General features: G+C 44.7%; 1 protein-coding gene across 8 annotated transcripts in view; it reads left to right on the forward strand.

Moving 5' to 3' along the window:
• The first annotated feature begins 3425 nt into the window (after nt 1-3425).
• NHSL1 (NHS like 1) overlaps nt 3426-16472 on the forward strand; it is a 189816-nt gene continuing 176769 nt past the window's right edge. For 7 of the 8 annotated variants that reach the window (XM_042795950.1, XM_042795952.1, XM_042795954.1 and 4 more), the window contains exon 1: nt 3942-4663. In XM_042795950.1, coding sequence (XP_042651884.1) covers nt 4306-4663 — 358 coding nt within the window. In that variant the 5' untranslated portion in view covers nt 3942-4305. Of the gene's footprint in view, nt 3491-3941; nt 4664-16472 lie in introns of those variants that run through there. The other variant, XM_042795951.1, reaches the window with a different exon arrangement.

Below are 16472 nucleotides of genomic sequence, written 5' to 3' on the forward strand. Positions count from 1 at the left end.
TCCAAAAATACAGAAGCTGACTATGTGACCAGAACATTGAGCTTGCTTTCTAAATTACAAACCAGAGCTCGTTAGCGCTGCTCTGGAAGCAACCAAGAAATGTCCTCCTCCATCCCTCCAAATTGTACTGTTGTTTATTTCTGCGTATCAACTTGGTCAGGTTTTCCTAGCCTACACAGGCATATGGCTTGAATCTGTGGGCTAGGCTACAATGGATGAGCCTGGCCATCCCAGCTGACCACATCTAAACTACCCTCTTGGCACGTAAGTACAGTTTCAGGAAGAGCTGCCTGATGTTACATGGTTGGCCACATGGCTTTTGTACTACTGCTCGCTATTTGCTTCTGAGAACCCAAACAGTTTGCAGAAGCAAGCCAAGGGAAGAGCAGCATTCATTCTGCGATAGGTGATGAGTAACTCCCACAAGACTTATCTTCTGTTTCTTAAAACAGAACATGAAAGCTATTAGGTCCTTAATTTGGTGATTTAACTTGAGGTTTAACATGCCGAAGGAAGAAAGGTACAATTCAGATGTAATGAACTTCCCAGTGAACTTTGAACTTTCATTAAAAATGAAATCAATACTGACTTTAAATATTTAGTAAAGCCTCTGCTGCCCTTTTGTCTGACTTCCTCCTTTGCATCTCAGTTTTCTAAGCTCTGTTCCTCTTCTCAGAGGATCTCCCACTCCTGACTGAGGGTATTTGCAGGTGTGAGACCCAGAACGTCGGGTCGCAGCTCTGCCAGGCTTAGCTGCACAAGCTGCCCACTGAGCTCACAGGCCTTCTTCTCCAGCAGACGCGGCTAAATGGAAAGCAGCCTCTCGCTCCCACCGCTCCCACACCACGACGGCCACAAACTGTGTTGAGGTGAATGTACGGGGCCGTGAGCCTCAGGGACGGCTCAGCCAAGGGCAGTGGCCTGCCGGGTGGCGGGGACAGGCACCGGGGCAATCACCGCCACTGCCCCCCAGCAGTGCCCGCCTCGCCCCAGCGCTCCCCTGAGCCAAAAAGAGGCAGAAGCATCCTCACAGCGCTGCCAGAAATGGAAATGTTTTCCAGCCTTAACTGCCTGAAGTTAATATGCATAGGTATCTGAGGGGAATGAGGTGTCCCTAAGAAAGTCGGTATTTCTACTGAACTTAGAAATTTTAAATGCTTCCTTTCCAGCATGATGAATACTTTCAATCTCCAACTGTGTAAGTATTTAAGTTCCGTTTCCCTTCATATGTCCCTTCCTTTTGCCTGGGAAGAAACAAGCTCTGAGACCATCCTTTACCAGCTTCAGTTAACCAATGTTCACACTCAATATTTGCATTTTTTTCACACCTGTTTTTTTCTAAGTATTCCATATAGTAACAGCCCATCTCAGAAAAATAACCCAAGTAAATTAATGAGAAAAAAGTATCATTCTGGAGTAAATAGATAGACCTGGAATGTTACAAAAATGTCAGTGCATTTAAAATTTAGATTTACTTCTTAACTTGGCTTAACTGCCAGTCCTACAAAGGCCTTATTTTTTATGAGACATTATTCCCACCAGAAATATTCAAGCTGTCACAGTAATTCATTTTACAGTTTGCAAACACAGGAACCAGTGAAATAAGTAAAGTAGGACTCATTTGCAGTGAAATTCCACTCACTCCCAGTAGCTGAGGCTCTTTACTGCATTTAGATGTTGCCTAAAGTTTTGATTTCTTCTTATTATTCTCCCTGCACTCACATCTGTTTTAAATACTTTTTCCTGCTTACAGATAAGAACATGCAAAAATATTTGCAATATCAGTATTTGATCTGAATTTTCAGAAAGGATATTAGACTGGTAAGTGTATCTTTCTAAAACTACCTATTACTAAAACTTCAAAATAAAAATGAGTGATTCTCAAACACACTCATGAGCTTATGATCTATCCCAGCAGATATGGTGCTGTGGGTTCGTTTCAGCTGACACCTGAAATGAGCTCTTCGCTTGTTCTCTTCCTACTGTGTTTTATATTTAATTTCATTTCATACTTAGTTTTCCCATGATACTCCTGTGTTTAAACAAAACATACAAACATACACTCCTCTCCATTCAAACAGGCCATAGTTTTTATCAAATGACTATCACAAACAAACATGTTTAAGAACTAATGAAGACATTATGTCCCAGAATAAAACCAGAAGAATTAAATAAGAGAGAATGACTGCCTTCCACTCTCTGTTAATCAACCCTGACAGCTTCCCTGTCACAAGATGATTGCTTAGGATTCCTTATGTGCTTCAACCCCTGATTAAACACCATTTAGCCTGTTTGCACCATGTTCTTCTCATCAGTTTCTACAGCCCTTGCACATATGCACTCAGTGGTACTGTCTGTAACAGACAATCAAAGTTGTATTCCAAGTTGCAAATTTATCCATTAACTTGCTTGGAAGGTGTTTTTTTTCTTTATTTTTTTAACACTAGATTGCACTGCCTTTCTTTGTCCCCTCCGCTCCCCCCCCCCCCCCCCCCCCCCGGAAAACTTGAAGATGACTTTTCTTGATTAATGTGTGAGAATAATTAGTGACTTGCAATTTTTGCATATGAGTATCACCCCTAAATGTGTTTCCCGTAGATCTCAACCCTTGGGTGTACCATGGAGCCTTTGGTTTGTATTCCACTCTCTGCGGCCTTGCCCCCAGGCTCCTCCATGCACCGAGGAGCTTCTGAAACACTACTGGTGTGGAATAGTTTTCTTCAGGCTTCCTGTAAGTAACTACATATGAGAATTACTATGATGCAGAATATTTTGTTATAAATGACGTGTCCCCAAGATGCTACTGGAAGGGCGCAGTGGATCTGTGCCGGGATCCTTCCTTCTCCAGCTGATTCTCCTTTTTTCATCACACAGATGCATCAGCTGCAGAGGCAGCAGGAGCAGGTTATGGGGCGGGAAGGGACCATACAATCGCTTTTCCCCAGGGCCCTTTTCCACAAGAAGAGAGGGGTTGGGTTCCTCTCTTTATCATATACCCGGAGCCAGAGCCAGTGGGGCATTGTCCAATTAAAATTAAATAGCAGCTGTTGACAGTTGCTAGTAGGCTAAATTGTTTCTGTGGGGAATAGCCCATTAGAGCAATCATCTCGCTGAAGAGCTGACTGAGCCTTTCACGGGCAAAGCGCAGGGCCTTCGGGGGCTCGGACCTGCCTTCAACCCACGCCAGGACTGACAGCGTGCTGGGGCAGCGGCCACACTCGATGTCACGCTGCGCGGTTCAGACTTTGCTTTTCCTACCTTAGCGACAACCTTACGAAAAATTAACCCCAAGCAGCGCTCCGCTCGCACTCGCCTTTCCCAGGCCGGCTGTTCTCCTTCCCCCCCGCGACCTGCCCCGGCCCTTGCTCGGCCCCTTCCTCCGGGCCGGGGGGGGCTGGCGGCCGCGGGGAGCCCCGCCGGCCCGGGCGCGGCTGTTAGCCGGCCGGGCAGGGTGAGGCGCTGGCAGAGGCTCCAGTTCGGGGAGCCACAGGTAGGCGGCGGCCTCTTTTTCTTTTCCCAGGTTTGTGGAGGTTTGGTGTGCTTTTTATTTTTTTTTTTTTTTTTTTTTTTTTTTTTTTTTTTTTTTTTTTTGTCCTCCCCTCTCTCCTCCTCTCTTTCCAGCTCTCGCTTTCCGGGTTGGGAGTTTGGTGCGTTCAGAAAAGCGCCTGCAACGGCGCGGGGTTCCCCAGGTGGGGCTGCTCCGGGCTTTTCTCTCCCCTCCTCCTCCCGCCGCCCCCCCAACCCCCCCTCCTGGCTTGCTTCCCTCCTTTGTGGCCGCATCCAGGGAGCTTCAGCCCCCCCTCCCACGCTTACCTTCCCTCCCCCCCCAACCCCACTTCGGGGAGCGAAAGCCGCGCTCTTTCCTCTCTCCCGGCCGCAGCGCCGCGCCGCCGCGGGCTCTCCCCGCTCCCGCCGTGCGGCGGCGGCCCCGGCCCCCCCCGCCCCGCTCCGCCCCGCTCCCTCCCGGGGCCGCTCCCTCCTCCGTGGGCCGCTCACGCACATGGGCGCCGCGCGGGGCTCCCCCTCCGCCGAGGCGGCGGCGGCGGCAGCTCCCCCCCGGCCCCGCAGCGCGTAGCCCGGCCGCCCTCCCGCCCCGATTCATTTGTTGTTGTTGTTCTCCCTCCCTCTCTCTCTCTCTCTCTCTCTCTCCTCTTTCTGAACTTTTGTCACCGCGGCCGCTGCGCGGATGAAGACTTTTTGCGCCGGGGACGCCTAGTTTCTCTCCTCTCTCCCCCCCCCCCCCCCCCCCTTCCCCCTTTTCGCCCTGCCACCGTGCCCGGCGCTGCCCTCCTTCCCCCCGCCGCGATGCCGTTCCCCCTGCGGACCCTGGAGCCGCTGAAGCTGTGCAGGTTGGAGGAGGCCGGCGGGGACGGCGCGGAGCGGGGCGGCCCGGCGCCGGGGGACCACGCCGGGGCGGCGGAGGGGGGCGGCGGGCGCCGCCGCGGCGCGGTGCCGCTTTTCGGGGCGCTGGAGCAGGTCAGCTCGTACGCGCTGGTGTCGCTGCTGATGCAGCTCTCCGACCTCTCCCGCTGCGCCGGCGACATCTTCGGCGGGATCCTCAGCGAGGCGGACTCCCTCTGCCACCGCAACGCCCGGCTCCAGCGCCGCCTCGGCGCCCTGGAAGCGCTCCTCGCCCGCCTCGACCACCGCAAAGTCAAGATCCGTGAGTGTCACCCTTCCCCGTCGCTGCGGGACGGGGGCGGGTGGCGGGACGGGGGGGACGGGGACCGGGACCGGCCGGGGGGCGCCCAACCGGTGGCGGGACGGTTTGCGCGCCAGGCTTTGCTATCTTTATTTAAAGAAAAGAAAGAAGGAAACTTAAGCATCCCTCTCCCGTCCTTCCCGTGTTCAGGTGGCGGCGGCCCCCCCGGAGTCCCACCGCGGCTCCTCCCGGGGCCCCGCCTGTGCCGGCCGGCTGCAGCTCGACCCCCCCCCCCCGCTGACCCCGGCCCCGGGCTTCGGCCGGTGGCTGCCGGCCGGGCAGGGAGGTGTCAGCGTGCGGGGCCGGTGGCTGCTGGCGTTTTCCCGGTGCCCCTGTCTAGCAGAAATCTAATTCACTGGGGAGAGAGGGTCTGCCGTGGGGGCGGCGGGGGGTGGCTGGCTGGCCGCACCCGGCGCCGGGGGGTGTTCGCTGGGAGGCAGCGCGGGAAGCCCGAGGGAGGGCTGGGGGGGGGTTATGTTTATGCCGGGTTTGCAGTAGACTTCTGATCCATCGGGCTTCTGACAGTTCAGCCCACATGCCCGATTAATTCTTTTGTATGTGTGTGGGGAGACCTCAGTAAATAGGAACCTGGATATACTTTGCAGCTGGTTTTGTACCTCTCGGCTCTTCTGAGCTTCTGTTCTGCGTTCAGAACTCATCCCAAGTTTGTATTTTCAACTTTATACAGAGCACAAGCCACAACATCCAGATTTGGCCTCTGATTCCTTCCTAGTGGCACTGTGGGGAGGTTGTTCTTAAGTTTCTTTGCAAGTCTGTGAAGTGGCCCTCAGAAGCGACTAATTGTATAGCTACACAGAGCTATAGGAAAAGGTTTTGCTGAGCTTGGTCCAACTTTGGAGAAGGGATCCTGTAAAAATTGTGTCTGCTACACCGAGTTTCATTTGTGCGTGTCCTGGCTCCGCACAGACGCAGTGAAAGATAGCTTGCAACATCAGCTTAGCTTTCTCAATGTGTTGGAAACATTCTGGAATCCAAAGAACTGTGTTGCAACTTCTGTGGCAGCTGTGTAAGGTGTAAGCCTAGCCTAAATAGAGTTGCTGCTCGGAGACCACCAATAGCTTTCTTCTAAATAGCAGCAGAAAGCCTGCTTTGCATATGGCATGCTTATGAACAAAATTGATAAGGAGGGCCTTTCACAAATAAGATTCAAAGAGTATGAACCCTGGATGGGAAATTTACCTATTTCATTGCAGAATTATTCCTTATGGTATGCTTCAGTATACGGCTCTTCCAAAGGAGGAAACCATCATTACCCTTACCAAAAGGCTATTTAAGTGTTAGGCTAAAGTTCTGTGATAACCAGTTGTTTTTTTTGGTGGTTTGCAGCTGCTTGACAAACTTAAAGGAGCTTTTCTTCACCACCAGGACAGGTATATTCCTTTCTGCTCATATAGTTATGTTAGTTTGACATGGCATGGTGCAGTCAGACTTGAAATGAGAATGTTTTATTACTGGGGATACCTGCAGTATGGTGATACATTACATTGATGCCCTGAAAGGAAGCAGTATTTATTTATCTCCCCTTTAAATAGGGAGCTAATTATTACCGTACACTGATGCAACACATCTAAAGGGAAGGGTAAAGTAAGGCTAGCGCTGCACTATGGAAGCCCTGAAATTTTGTGTCAGACATTTAGTTACTGTATTCTCTTTTGGTCATGGTTTTGTACAAGTTACATATTTACTACTCTTTTTTTAATTACAGCTAAGTTCTTTGAGCTAAGCCAACTATTGCCCTTAATTTGATGATCTTTGCTCTTGTCATTGCAGTTTCCAAAACTGGACACAGTTCTTATGTTTGGCTTTTTTCATTTGGTTTTAAATTCTTTGGTAAGTGGCATCTCTGCTGTCAAGTTTAATTTTGCTACTTAAAAACTGCATTGCTGCTGCTAATACTTACTTTTCAAAGATCTCATTTATTAAAGTAAATGAGAATTAGTGATGATTTTTTTCTTCTTTTTTTAAGAAAAAAATGAAATACAGATTTTTTTGTAAAGAAAGATTATTTTATTTACCTACCGGTCACAGGGAATTGATGTGTAGGCTAAGCATATTGACATGAAGTTGCACATAAAGACATATCAATTCTCTTATATGCTTTCTACATATTGTAATCTGGCCAAGGACATTGGGTGGGATGATCAGTTGTAGTTACCATCATGAACATCTCTGTAATGCAAGCCATCAAGGCTTGTCTGCAAGTTTAACCCAGTTCCTGGCATTAAAGGGAAATAGCTGCAAAGCAGAGAGAGTGGTTTTAAAATGCTGGGGTGTTTTTTTTTGAACAATGACAAGGGGGATTTTTCCTTCCCATTTTTGAAGATACAGAAACTTCATGGAGAAAGCTGTTTGGTGTGGGACTGTTAGAACAGCAAAGGTCATAAACAAATTTAATTGCTTTCCCATTTACTAGATTCCTGTTGCTCATAAACCTTTTTTGGGGGGAAAATATTGTAAACTCCTATATCTCTTGTGTTGCACAGGCAGATGCATCATGGCATTGTATCAGATGACTTAAGTATTTTGCTCTGGCTTTCAGGATGAGACATTGTACACCTGATTTTCAAATCATGGATAATTTCTACTTGAATAGGTGTCTTTTGTGCTCTTTGTGAGGCCCAGGCAATAATTTCCTCTTGGAATTGAAGGTCCCAGAGTGACTTCTGTGATCCCAGCATGATCTTACATGGGAAGGACCTTAAGAGGACAAGCAAACTTCAAATCTGGGTCACAATTACATTTGGGGAAGTAGCTGCAGACTGGAATCTGGCATAAGCTACGCTACATCTGTTCCTGGTGCTTGGGAAAGTACGTACTTTGAAACTGTGAGGGGTTTTTTTTGTGTGTCCTATCATCATTTTGTTTCAAAGTAAAGTTTCCGTGTAGTATCCTTCAGATAACAGGAGTCTGTTAGTGTTTGTTCCTCGCTGAGCATGGGTGAGGGTGTGCGGGAGGGAAAGCAGGCAGAACAAAGCTCTTTGTCTTCAGTTAGTCATTTTTTACAAGTCAAGGACTGTGCTTGCTTGTCTGGCTGTACGGTGTGTCCTTGTGTCTGTAGGATCCGTATGCTCCTAGCTATAAATATGGGAGTATCAATAAGTAAATGTGTCTTTAATGATCTCCACTGTTTCTCTTCTGTTATATACTCTTTGGTATCCTGTAGTTAATGCATTCGTTCAAGTACACCCATTCATTGCACCACATGTGAAAGAACTTTCTGATGTGGCAAACTGGTCAATGATGTGCTCTATTACAGTAGGTGCTACATCTTTGCAAGCCTTACTAGGGGCAAAGTTCCTCATCTATCACGAATGGCTGGACTACTGCCATGTCCTTCAACTGGGAGGCTGACTTTCCTAGGGTTTTGTGTTGGTGTGCCACACGTGCTCAGAGTTTAATTTCATGTCCGCTTCAGGATACTGAAGGTAGCTTTCAGTTGTACATGATCTCAGTGATGGTTGTTTTTTCAAGGGTTCTCCCTGATGTTGGGGTTTACTGGAATGGTTCATCTCTCTCTGGTTTGGCTTTCTTAAACATTCTATTTAGGGTGGTAGAGAAGCTTCTTTTATGTCTCCCAAGTGAGAAACTTGTGCCTGACTATTTCGGTACAAGAGTATTTTTAAGGCCATTTGGTGAAATGCTTTCCTGACCCGTATTTGAGCTTTGCATGATGAGAAGGGTGTTGTGCCATAAGGAGGGACATCAAAATATGACGAGACGTGTCCCCATGGGGCTGACGACTGGTTTTGAACTCATGGTGGTGGGAGGTACTAATGGCTCAAGGTAGTTTATAAAATACAAGCATAGTATGCAGTACTCGTGACCTTAGTTTAAGTGCACTAGCCACATCTAGAGAATTAATTAGATTCAGTACTTTTTTTTTTAAGTCTTTCATCGGGTTCTCATTAAGCTTATGTTCGTTGCTGTTTTGCGTGGTGTTTTGTTATATGTTTCCATCACCCAGCTGCCTCAATATGTTTTACTTTGGAACTTGCCTAACGGCTTTTCATCTTCTAGCAGTGTGCATCATTAGGTGATGTAGTTTTCATCACTTTCAGTTCTTAAACGTCGGTGTGGGTGAGGACAAGTGCCTCTCTGAAGTGACCAGAGCTCATCAAAAGGCATATGATGGCAGCAAAGAAATCTTGCGTGAATTACAAGGCCAGCTCTTGGGAAATGCTGTGAGGCCTTAAACAGTCATTGTTTTTATAGGGCATGAAGAGGGACCTTTTTTCCATTAATATTTGTCTTCTACCATCTGCAGATACTTATGCAAAAGCTAATATTGCTGTTCTTTTCTGTGAATCCTGATGGTTCGACAGACTGGAAAGCTGTCCCTTCCATCTTCTATGCTATTTATTTTTAGTCTTTCTGAAGAGATGTTTTGAGAGAAATGCTGGGAGGTTAATGTAATGACAACTTGTTTCAGTTCCTCCAGTAGTAGGATGGGGTTTGGCCAGTTGTACCTCCTATTCCAACAAGAAGAAACTGATCCTGTGGGAGGGAGGAAATGCTACCTTCTAATTAGTGGTGGTGGTGTTTAAAATCCTTCAGTGTTTGGTTTTAAAGGCACAGCATAATCATTTGATGTTCATGCAGAACATATATACATATGTATATGTATTATTTTTCAAGTTTAAGCACATTAATGCAAGAGATCTGGGGGGATGGGGAGGCTATTTGTCTGCATGATAGAAGGACAATCCAGTTTACACTTCATCTCCTGCTATTTTGTTTAGTAAGTATTTTCCACTCTTTGTGTGTAAGGCAGTACTGGAGCACATTTCCTGCTTTAGCCGAACAGGAAGCTTTATTCAGCTTATTCCTCGGGAAACCCCTCCTCCATCCCTAGCCACCAAAAGTGAGCATTATTTGAGACAGTATCAGCAGTAGGCAGGAGATGAATGGGCTGGCTGACTTTCTGGTCTTTCTGTAGCTTCTGGTGTAAGGATAGAGTGTACAAGGTATTCATCATCTTGTAATAACAAGAAGAAACCTTTAGAAAAAGGTTTAGGGAAAAAAAAACCCAAACCAAATGAAACACACACACACACAACCCAAAAGAAAAAAAAAAACCAACCACACCACAACCAAAAACCCCAAACCAACCACCAAAACCGTGGTGTGCTGTTGAGGAAACTTAGGTGAGAAAGGACTGACTTCTGGGTGAAAAATTCTGTCTAACACTTTGGGAGCTACAGTTCAGCTATGATACTCTGCAGATGCTTGAGGTAGCTGTGTACTGTGGTACTTTTCTTCTCTCTGTTGCTGTGTAATATGAAGATTCAGCAGCGAAGTTCAAACCATGTTAAACAGTTAATTGCTAAGTTCCCCTTGGGTGGGGGGGCGTGGGGAGAAGAAAAGAAATTTTCTCTTTTACCCTGCTGTAATTATTCAGACTGCTGCTCAGAAGCAATATAACTCTTGTTTTATTTAGCTAGTGCAAGACTAATTATCTGTGGAAATTCAACCTGATCCAAAGGAGATTTCATTTGAAATAAGCAGGAAGAAAGTCTGAGTTAGAAAAAGATTTCCCATGGGGATGGTGGGCCAAGTTGCTGTCCTGCTGAGTGGCAAAGCTCCAGCTGAATTCAGTTTGATGAGGGTTTGGCTTGCTGTTTTGAAAACAGTTGACACACTTTGGCTGAAATGTAGAACTGCTTTGTGCATTGCTCAGAACCTATTATACACCACCTATGAACATTTATTTCTGTAGATCTTACGATTGGCTTGATCATTCAGGAAAATGGTGTTTAGGAAAGGGAGTTAACTAAATCCAAGTATGTTTAATTCATTGTTTTTAATTAGGATCTATTTTGAAGGTTCCTAGATATTTTAGGAGACAATAAAATGTCCTCAAAAGTTTCTCTTCCTATTAGTATTGGCACAGTCTCAGCTTGGTTGAGTGTGAGCTGGTAATCTTGGTCTTGTGGGCTTCTCTCCTAAGCTGCTAATACGAAGTTCCTGCAGAAGAGGCATTTTTTGGGTGAACCTATTAACAAACATAAAACAACACAGTGGAAAACCACTGAAATTTCTCAAAACCTCTGTCTTGGAATTGAAACCAGACTCTGATCAGTGGAGTCAGATGAGGCTTTCAAGGGGGATGGGGAGCAGATGTGCTTAGTGATTCCTGTGCCTTCCTCTGAAGCATTTGGTGCTGGCTGCCATCAGCCACGGGACACTGCGCTTAACATTGCCAGGGTCAGATTCACTACGGTAATTCCTGGCCTTTTTCTCTATTTCTGAGTGAAGGAGGAGCAATTTCCCTTCCTTCATCCTCCCTTTTTCCCCCTGCATATTTAAATAAATGATATGATAAATGAAGGTATGTACTTTGGGTTTTGTTATCAGGAGTGTTAGTGCAGCACAAACAGAAAGGGAGACTGGGAAATAGAAGGAATTAAAAAATGCACATTGAAGGCTTAGCAATTATGCAAAGTCCCAGTTTCTTTTGTAGTTGTAAACTAGCTATCAGCAGGCGAGATCAAAGCTGTCCACCCTAACAGTGAACAAGATCAATTAAACATGGTAATTAAATGTTGTTCTTGGCTTGGATAGGAGACCTGCTGGTTGGATGGCAGTCTCCAGAGAGCCTGGATGACATGCCACTTAAGAGACTAGAAAAAATATCTTTCTACCTGTTGGTTAAGCACAGATTAATGTGGGTGGACTTTGCAAGTTGTTTGTATTTATATTCTACCGTGTTTTAGTTGGGCAGGGCTTCTTCTGGCTTCAGGCTGTCGTGTTTCTTTTCTTTGTCATTTGTGAATGATGGTGTTTTAAGTTAGGTTGTTTTTATTTATGTATTTATTGGCCTCTTGTCCTTTAATCAGCATTGTGCATATGAGATTTCATTGCCCTTTGAGAATTATGAGTTGTTAGAATATGAATGCTTAAGGTCCTACTGAATGTGGTTGAGTTTACATCACGGTGCAGTCTGGAGGCAGGGTAGCAATGCCTGCTGAGAGAGAAGCAGTGCCGAGTAATTGCTTGGCTGTAACTCCTCTTTGTAATTTCCCTGTCGGAGCCACTGGTCTACACACTTTTCAGGTTAAGGCCTGATTATTTCTTTTTTTTTTTTTGCTTCCTTTTCTCTTCCTCCTTTTCTTTAGTAGTTTAGGCTCCCCACCCCAGGTGTGCTCTGATCTGCCACTCCATCTCCAGTCCTGCCTGCTCTGAGGTGTGATGGTTTCAATGTTTGGTCTGCACCTCACCACCCATGTCGTACCTGTTAGAACTGGCCTTGGGCATCTCCCCTTCCTCAGATACAATGCTCTCTGCATGCCTGATAGTTGGTAGGATTTGGGAGGAAGGAGGTGAGGGGATGGGAGGCAGAGACAGGAAAGGTGAAATTTGATGGAGCTTCTGGTTTTCTCATGACAAACCCCTTCTCACTCCTCTATTTTGTACCACTCAGTGTTAGCCCCCAGTGTAAGGGGTTGTGGCACAGTGGATAGAACCACAGTAATAGTAATAATCCTGTTTGAGTATGTCCCTTTTTTTTTTTTTTTTTTTTTTTATGCTTCCCTTCCAAACACAGAGATTTCTATTACTCTACTATAGCAGTATAAATCAAGAGCAATACCACTTATACCATTACAGTGGTGGAAGTGAGAGTATCCAGGTATTACTTGGAATAAAAAAAACTCAAAGGAATTCCCTCTAATATATGTATGTGTCTGAGTTCTTATAACTTTTGAACGTAAAGGACATTTTAATGTTTCAGTAGGTTTAATTTCCTTCATCTACATGTGAGCAGCAGCTCTGTTTTAATCTGAAATCTAACATGTTGACAACCAGTAAATCTGCTAAATTAGTTGATTGGATAGTGCTTTTACTGTAATCAGGCTGTAGTCTAACAAAGCAAATTTTGATTAAGATTATAATTTTTTAATAATTTACATCCTGCTTTTCAGAGATTAGGACTGTAACAGATGCCTCCTGAAGTAAATTGTAACTATGGATGTTCTCTGAAGAATGGAACCACTTAATTTTTCTACTAGCAATAAATACTAATGTAAATCATACCGGAAAAACAATAAAGTAGAGATTTCAAGCATATTGAGTAATAGTAATAGTGACAGTGATGGGTTTTTATTTTTTATTTTATTTTTTCTGATTGAGTGGCCAAGTGGAAAATGACAACAAGAGACTTCTCCAGAATACTCTAAACGGTAACATATTGTCCTTGAATGCTTTTCTTTCTCCTTGCTCCTCCCAGTTTTTTCCTTTTCAATATCAAAATGCTGGCTACAGAAGAGCTCTCATCAACGTTTTAAGTGGTGGCATAAATACTGCCGCTCACTGGCTTGCATACATTCTTCTGTGTCTGGTTATTACATTGGTCAGCTTTCTCAACAGTTTGGGTTTAAGTAAGAAAGCAAGCTTAGTCTTTCTCCTGTCAAGCAGACATCTGTCTTCTGTTTTCTACTTTGGCGAGTTTTGGCTTTTGGCAACAGATGGAGTTTGCTTATGGGAAGCTCAGCAGGACATGAGAGGAGTGCTTTGTGGGTTATCTCTAGTGGCACCTTTTGTTCCTGTTGTATGGGGGGAAAAGAGTTCCCAAATTAGCAGTTTTGGCTTTCCCTTCCTATTCAATATTTTGTTGATGCTGAGTAACTGAATCTGCTTGAGTGGCTTGAAAAACCAGGTGATACCTGGCTAATGCAGGATCTTTAAATGTTAAGAAGAAAACCTCAAAATATTGCTAGCCGCACTGTCCTTAGAGGCGCCTAAAACATTTTGAATTGGAAAAATGAAGCCAACTATCAGGAAATGGGAACAAGCTGTTACAAAACTTATCTAAAACATTACCTTTTTTGTTAGCTGTGATACTTGATTTTCAATTCAGAAAAAAGACAGCACAAGCAAAGCTTGATTGATTACAAAGCAAGATCCATCCTTCCACCCCACTTATTCTGGACACGATGCAAATAAAATAGTGTTTTCTCAAATTTTTAGTTATTTTTTTTTCCTACACCAACATAAGTACTGGACACTGAAAACGTTTCTTTGCAGAAGTTCAAGAACTTCTGGAAATAATAACTCTGTAAGACTGGGGTATATGTTAATGTGTATATGAACAATAATGCAATAAAGTATATGGTTATAGTCTCCTTTATACTATTTTGATTTGTAGAGTTGGAAAGATGGAGGCCCTATTTTGTGAACTTTAACATTTTAAATATGAGAAAGAACTTAATAAATTTGTTTTGCATGTGTTATGAGAGAGAAAGAGAATGAAAATACTGTAACGTTCATAATATGCCTTGGTGTGTTAGTCTAAATACAGTTTTCTAAAGCTTGTTCATTAAACTATTTCCTTGCTCTATTAAAATAAAGGTAGGTAGGTAGTTACTGCGTGGTTCTTCCTGATAGCTTATTTTTTAATAGCACGTGTGTGTGATAGATCAGGAGCATTATAAGCATATTTGTCACAAAAAGTCAGTTTGCATGGCTGAATCCATGCCGTAGGGAATGGGTAGGGTAGGAAATAGAAGGGCAATAATGGGGGAATAGAAAGGTTTTGTACCAGTTGTGTCTGGGAGCTTGATGGAAGCCAAGATACGGGAAACTGGTATAGCAACTGATCTCCATGGGGCCAACACCCTTCCCCGTATCTCTGGCTGCTGCCCTCGCAGTGGGGAGTGTGTGCAGTCCTGTTGGGCGGGCTGGGACAGCCCGAGCCCTGCGGGGAGCAGTCCCGCCGAGAAGGGGGGCCCTGACCCTGTGGGGCTGCAGCTGGGCTCGGCCCCGGTTGTGCAACGTGTGCCAAAGTGACTCTGCCTCCGCGCTTGCCGAAATCCCGGGTAGTGCTGTGTAGGGTTTACCTCGTCCTGGGGAGGCAAAACCAATCTTAACAAGGGTGGTTTAAATACGAATAGATTATTATGGTTGATTTTGAAAATATAGTCACAGTTATAACTATATAATAATAATTATAAAATATACAGAATTGTAATCTATAATCATGATCTTTACCTTCAGGAAAGGTAGGAAAGCTGGAGAAAATTAGGTGAGCATGAGCCAGTTCTCTTGCCCTGCCTTCTCTTGGTGGTCAGCAGTAGGACAGGGCTGCTCTTCATCAAGAAGTCCCCTTCACAAGGATGAGGGAGGCTGTGCTTGCTTATCCTGAAGGAAGGTGAAACTGCAGTGTTTGGCCTACTCGCAGTTATAAATTTCCTTAAAACATCAGCAAGCCCTTATTTAGCATAGCCACAATACTTGAACTGTGAGCATAAGGCTCTTTGCACTGAGAGAGTCTAGTCTTAACACATACAAGTCAAGCTAGAAGATGGTAATTTAGTTAAGTGTGGTTTAAAAAGGTCTATGTTGAAGAACCCAAAGTTTCACAATAGTTATGGGCCTTCTTGAGGTCTAGAGGAAGAGCAGGTAGTTAGAAATACACTGAGTGTTTGCCTGAGGTGGAGAATACCACAAAAACATGGAGCTCTTGGTGTTTTTTAGTTTGTTATGTTACAAAAGCCTCTGTTCCGTATCTGTTACAGAGACATTGTGTCTGCTTAATGGTAATGAAGACCAAAACCATCTGCAGTACTTACTATCTTTCCTGCTCCCACTCATTGCTGAGTTTGGATTGAATTCTTGAATTTGTGATGTCCCCTCTGAAGAGCGTGGTATATAACATGGGAGGGAGTGCTCTCTGAGGCGTGTTGTTTTGACCCTGTTGCTCTAACAGAGCACGTTTTCCTCTCCCACCCTTTTTCCCAGCACATGAAATACAGTAGCTTTTTCCTTACAAACCATTTTGTTACTCTTAGTAACGGTGATGACAAACTGAAACTTGCTGCAGTCTGAAAGCAGCTACAGCTTTTAAATGGTAGGATGAACAGTAGGTACAATTTAGCATTGTACGTAGAGATGATGTGCTGTAGGTAAACATGTCAAATATTTAAATGATTTAAATGCACTGTGTAGTGCAACTGGTAGAAAAATGAACTAGGTCATGACAGGCAAAAGCTTGTCTTCATTCGAGCTCCTGTCGGCTTGGCATGTTTGTGCTCCATTGTTTTTTTCACTAGTTATGCTTATGCCCATATGGTGTTTCTAATTTAGATTACTATTAGTGGCTTATAAAAATAAAACATGAATAAACTTAAGCCTGGAGACAAATGAAGGCGTGGGTATTTTCTAGTAGAAGTTTGAGCTTACCAGGGAGAACCCCGGAATATTTCAGCATTTAACATAAATAGCAAATTGGAAAAATGGGCTGACCTGACAAATGGCAAATGCCACCAAATAGCAAGCTTTGATATGGACTCTGTAGGAGAACACCAAAGTGACCAGAGTCTTTCTCATTTCTCAGCCTGAAAGTCCTGCCTGATCTCAGTTAACACTAGAGCACAGTCTCCACATACAGGGTTTTATAAAAGATACTTGGACTGCGTGCCATTTTCTGCAGTACCTTTTTTGATTCCTCCCCCCACCTTGGTGGCTGTTGAAGCTGTGATAGTGTGAGTTGGAATGGAATGAAGCTTTTCAAGGAACAGTACTTGAGGCTGCTTGAGTAGTCACGAAAGATCATGTATTGATAGCTTTGCAACTGAAAGGGTAAATGCTCTTTTCGTGATCATTGAAATCACAGAATCCCAGTTGTGGGATGGAACCTCTGGAGATCATAGAATGGTTTGGGTTGGAAGGGGCCTTTAAAGGTCATCTAGTCCAACACCCCTGCAGTGAACAGGGACATCTTCAACTAGATCAGGTTGCTCAGAGCCTTGTCCAG

The sequence above is a fragment of the Tyto alba genome, unplaced genomic scaffold (assembly GCF_018691265.1).
Source record: "Tyto alba isolate M040663 unplaced genomic scaffold, T.alba_DEE_v4.0 Super-Scaffold_22, whole genome shotgun sequence".
Taxonomy (NCBI): domain Eukaryota; kingdom Metazoa; phylum Chordata; class Aves; order Strigiformes; family Tytonidae; genus Tyto; species Tyto alba.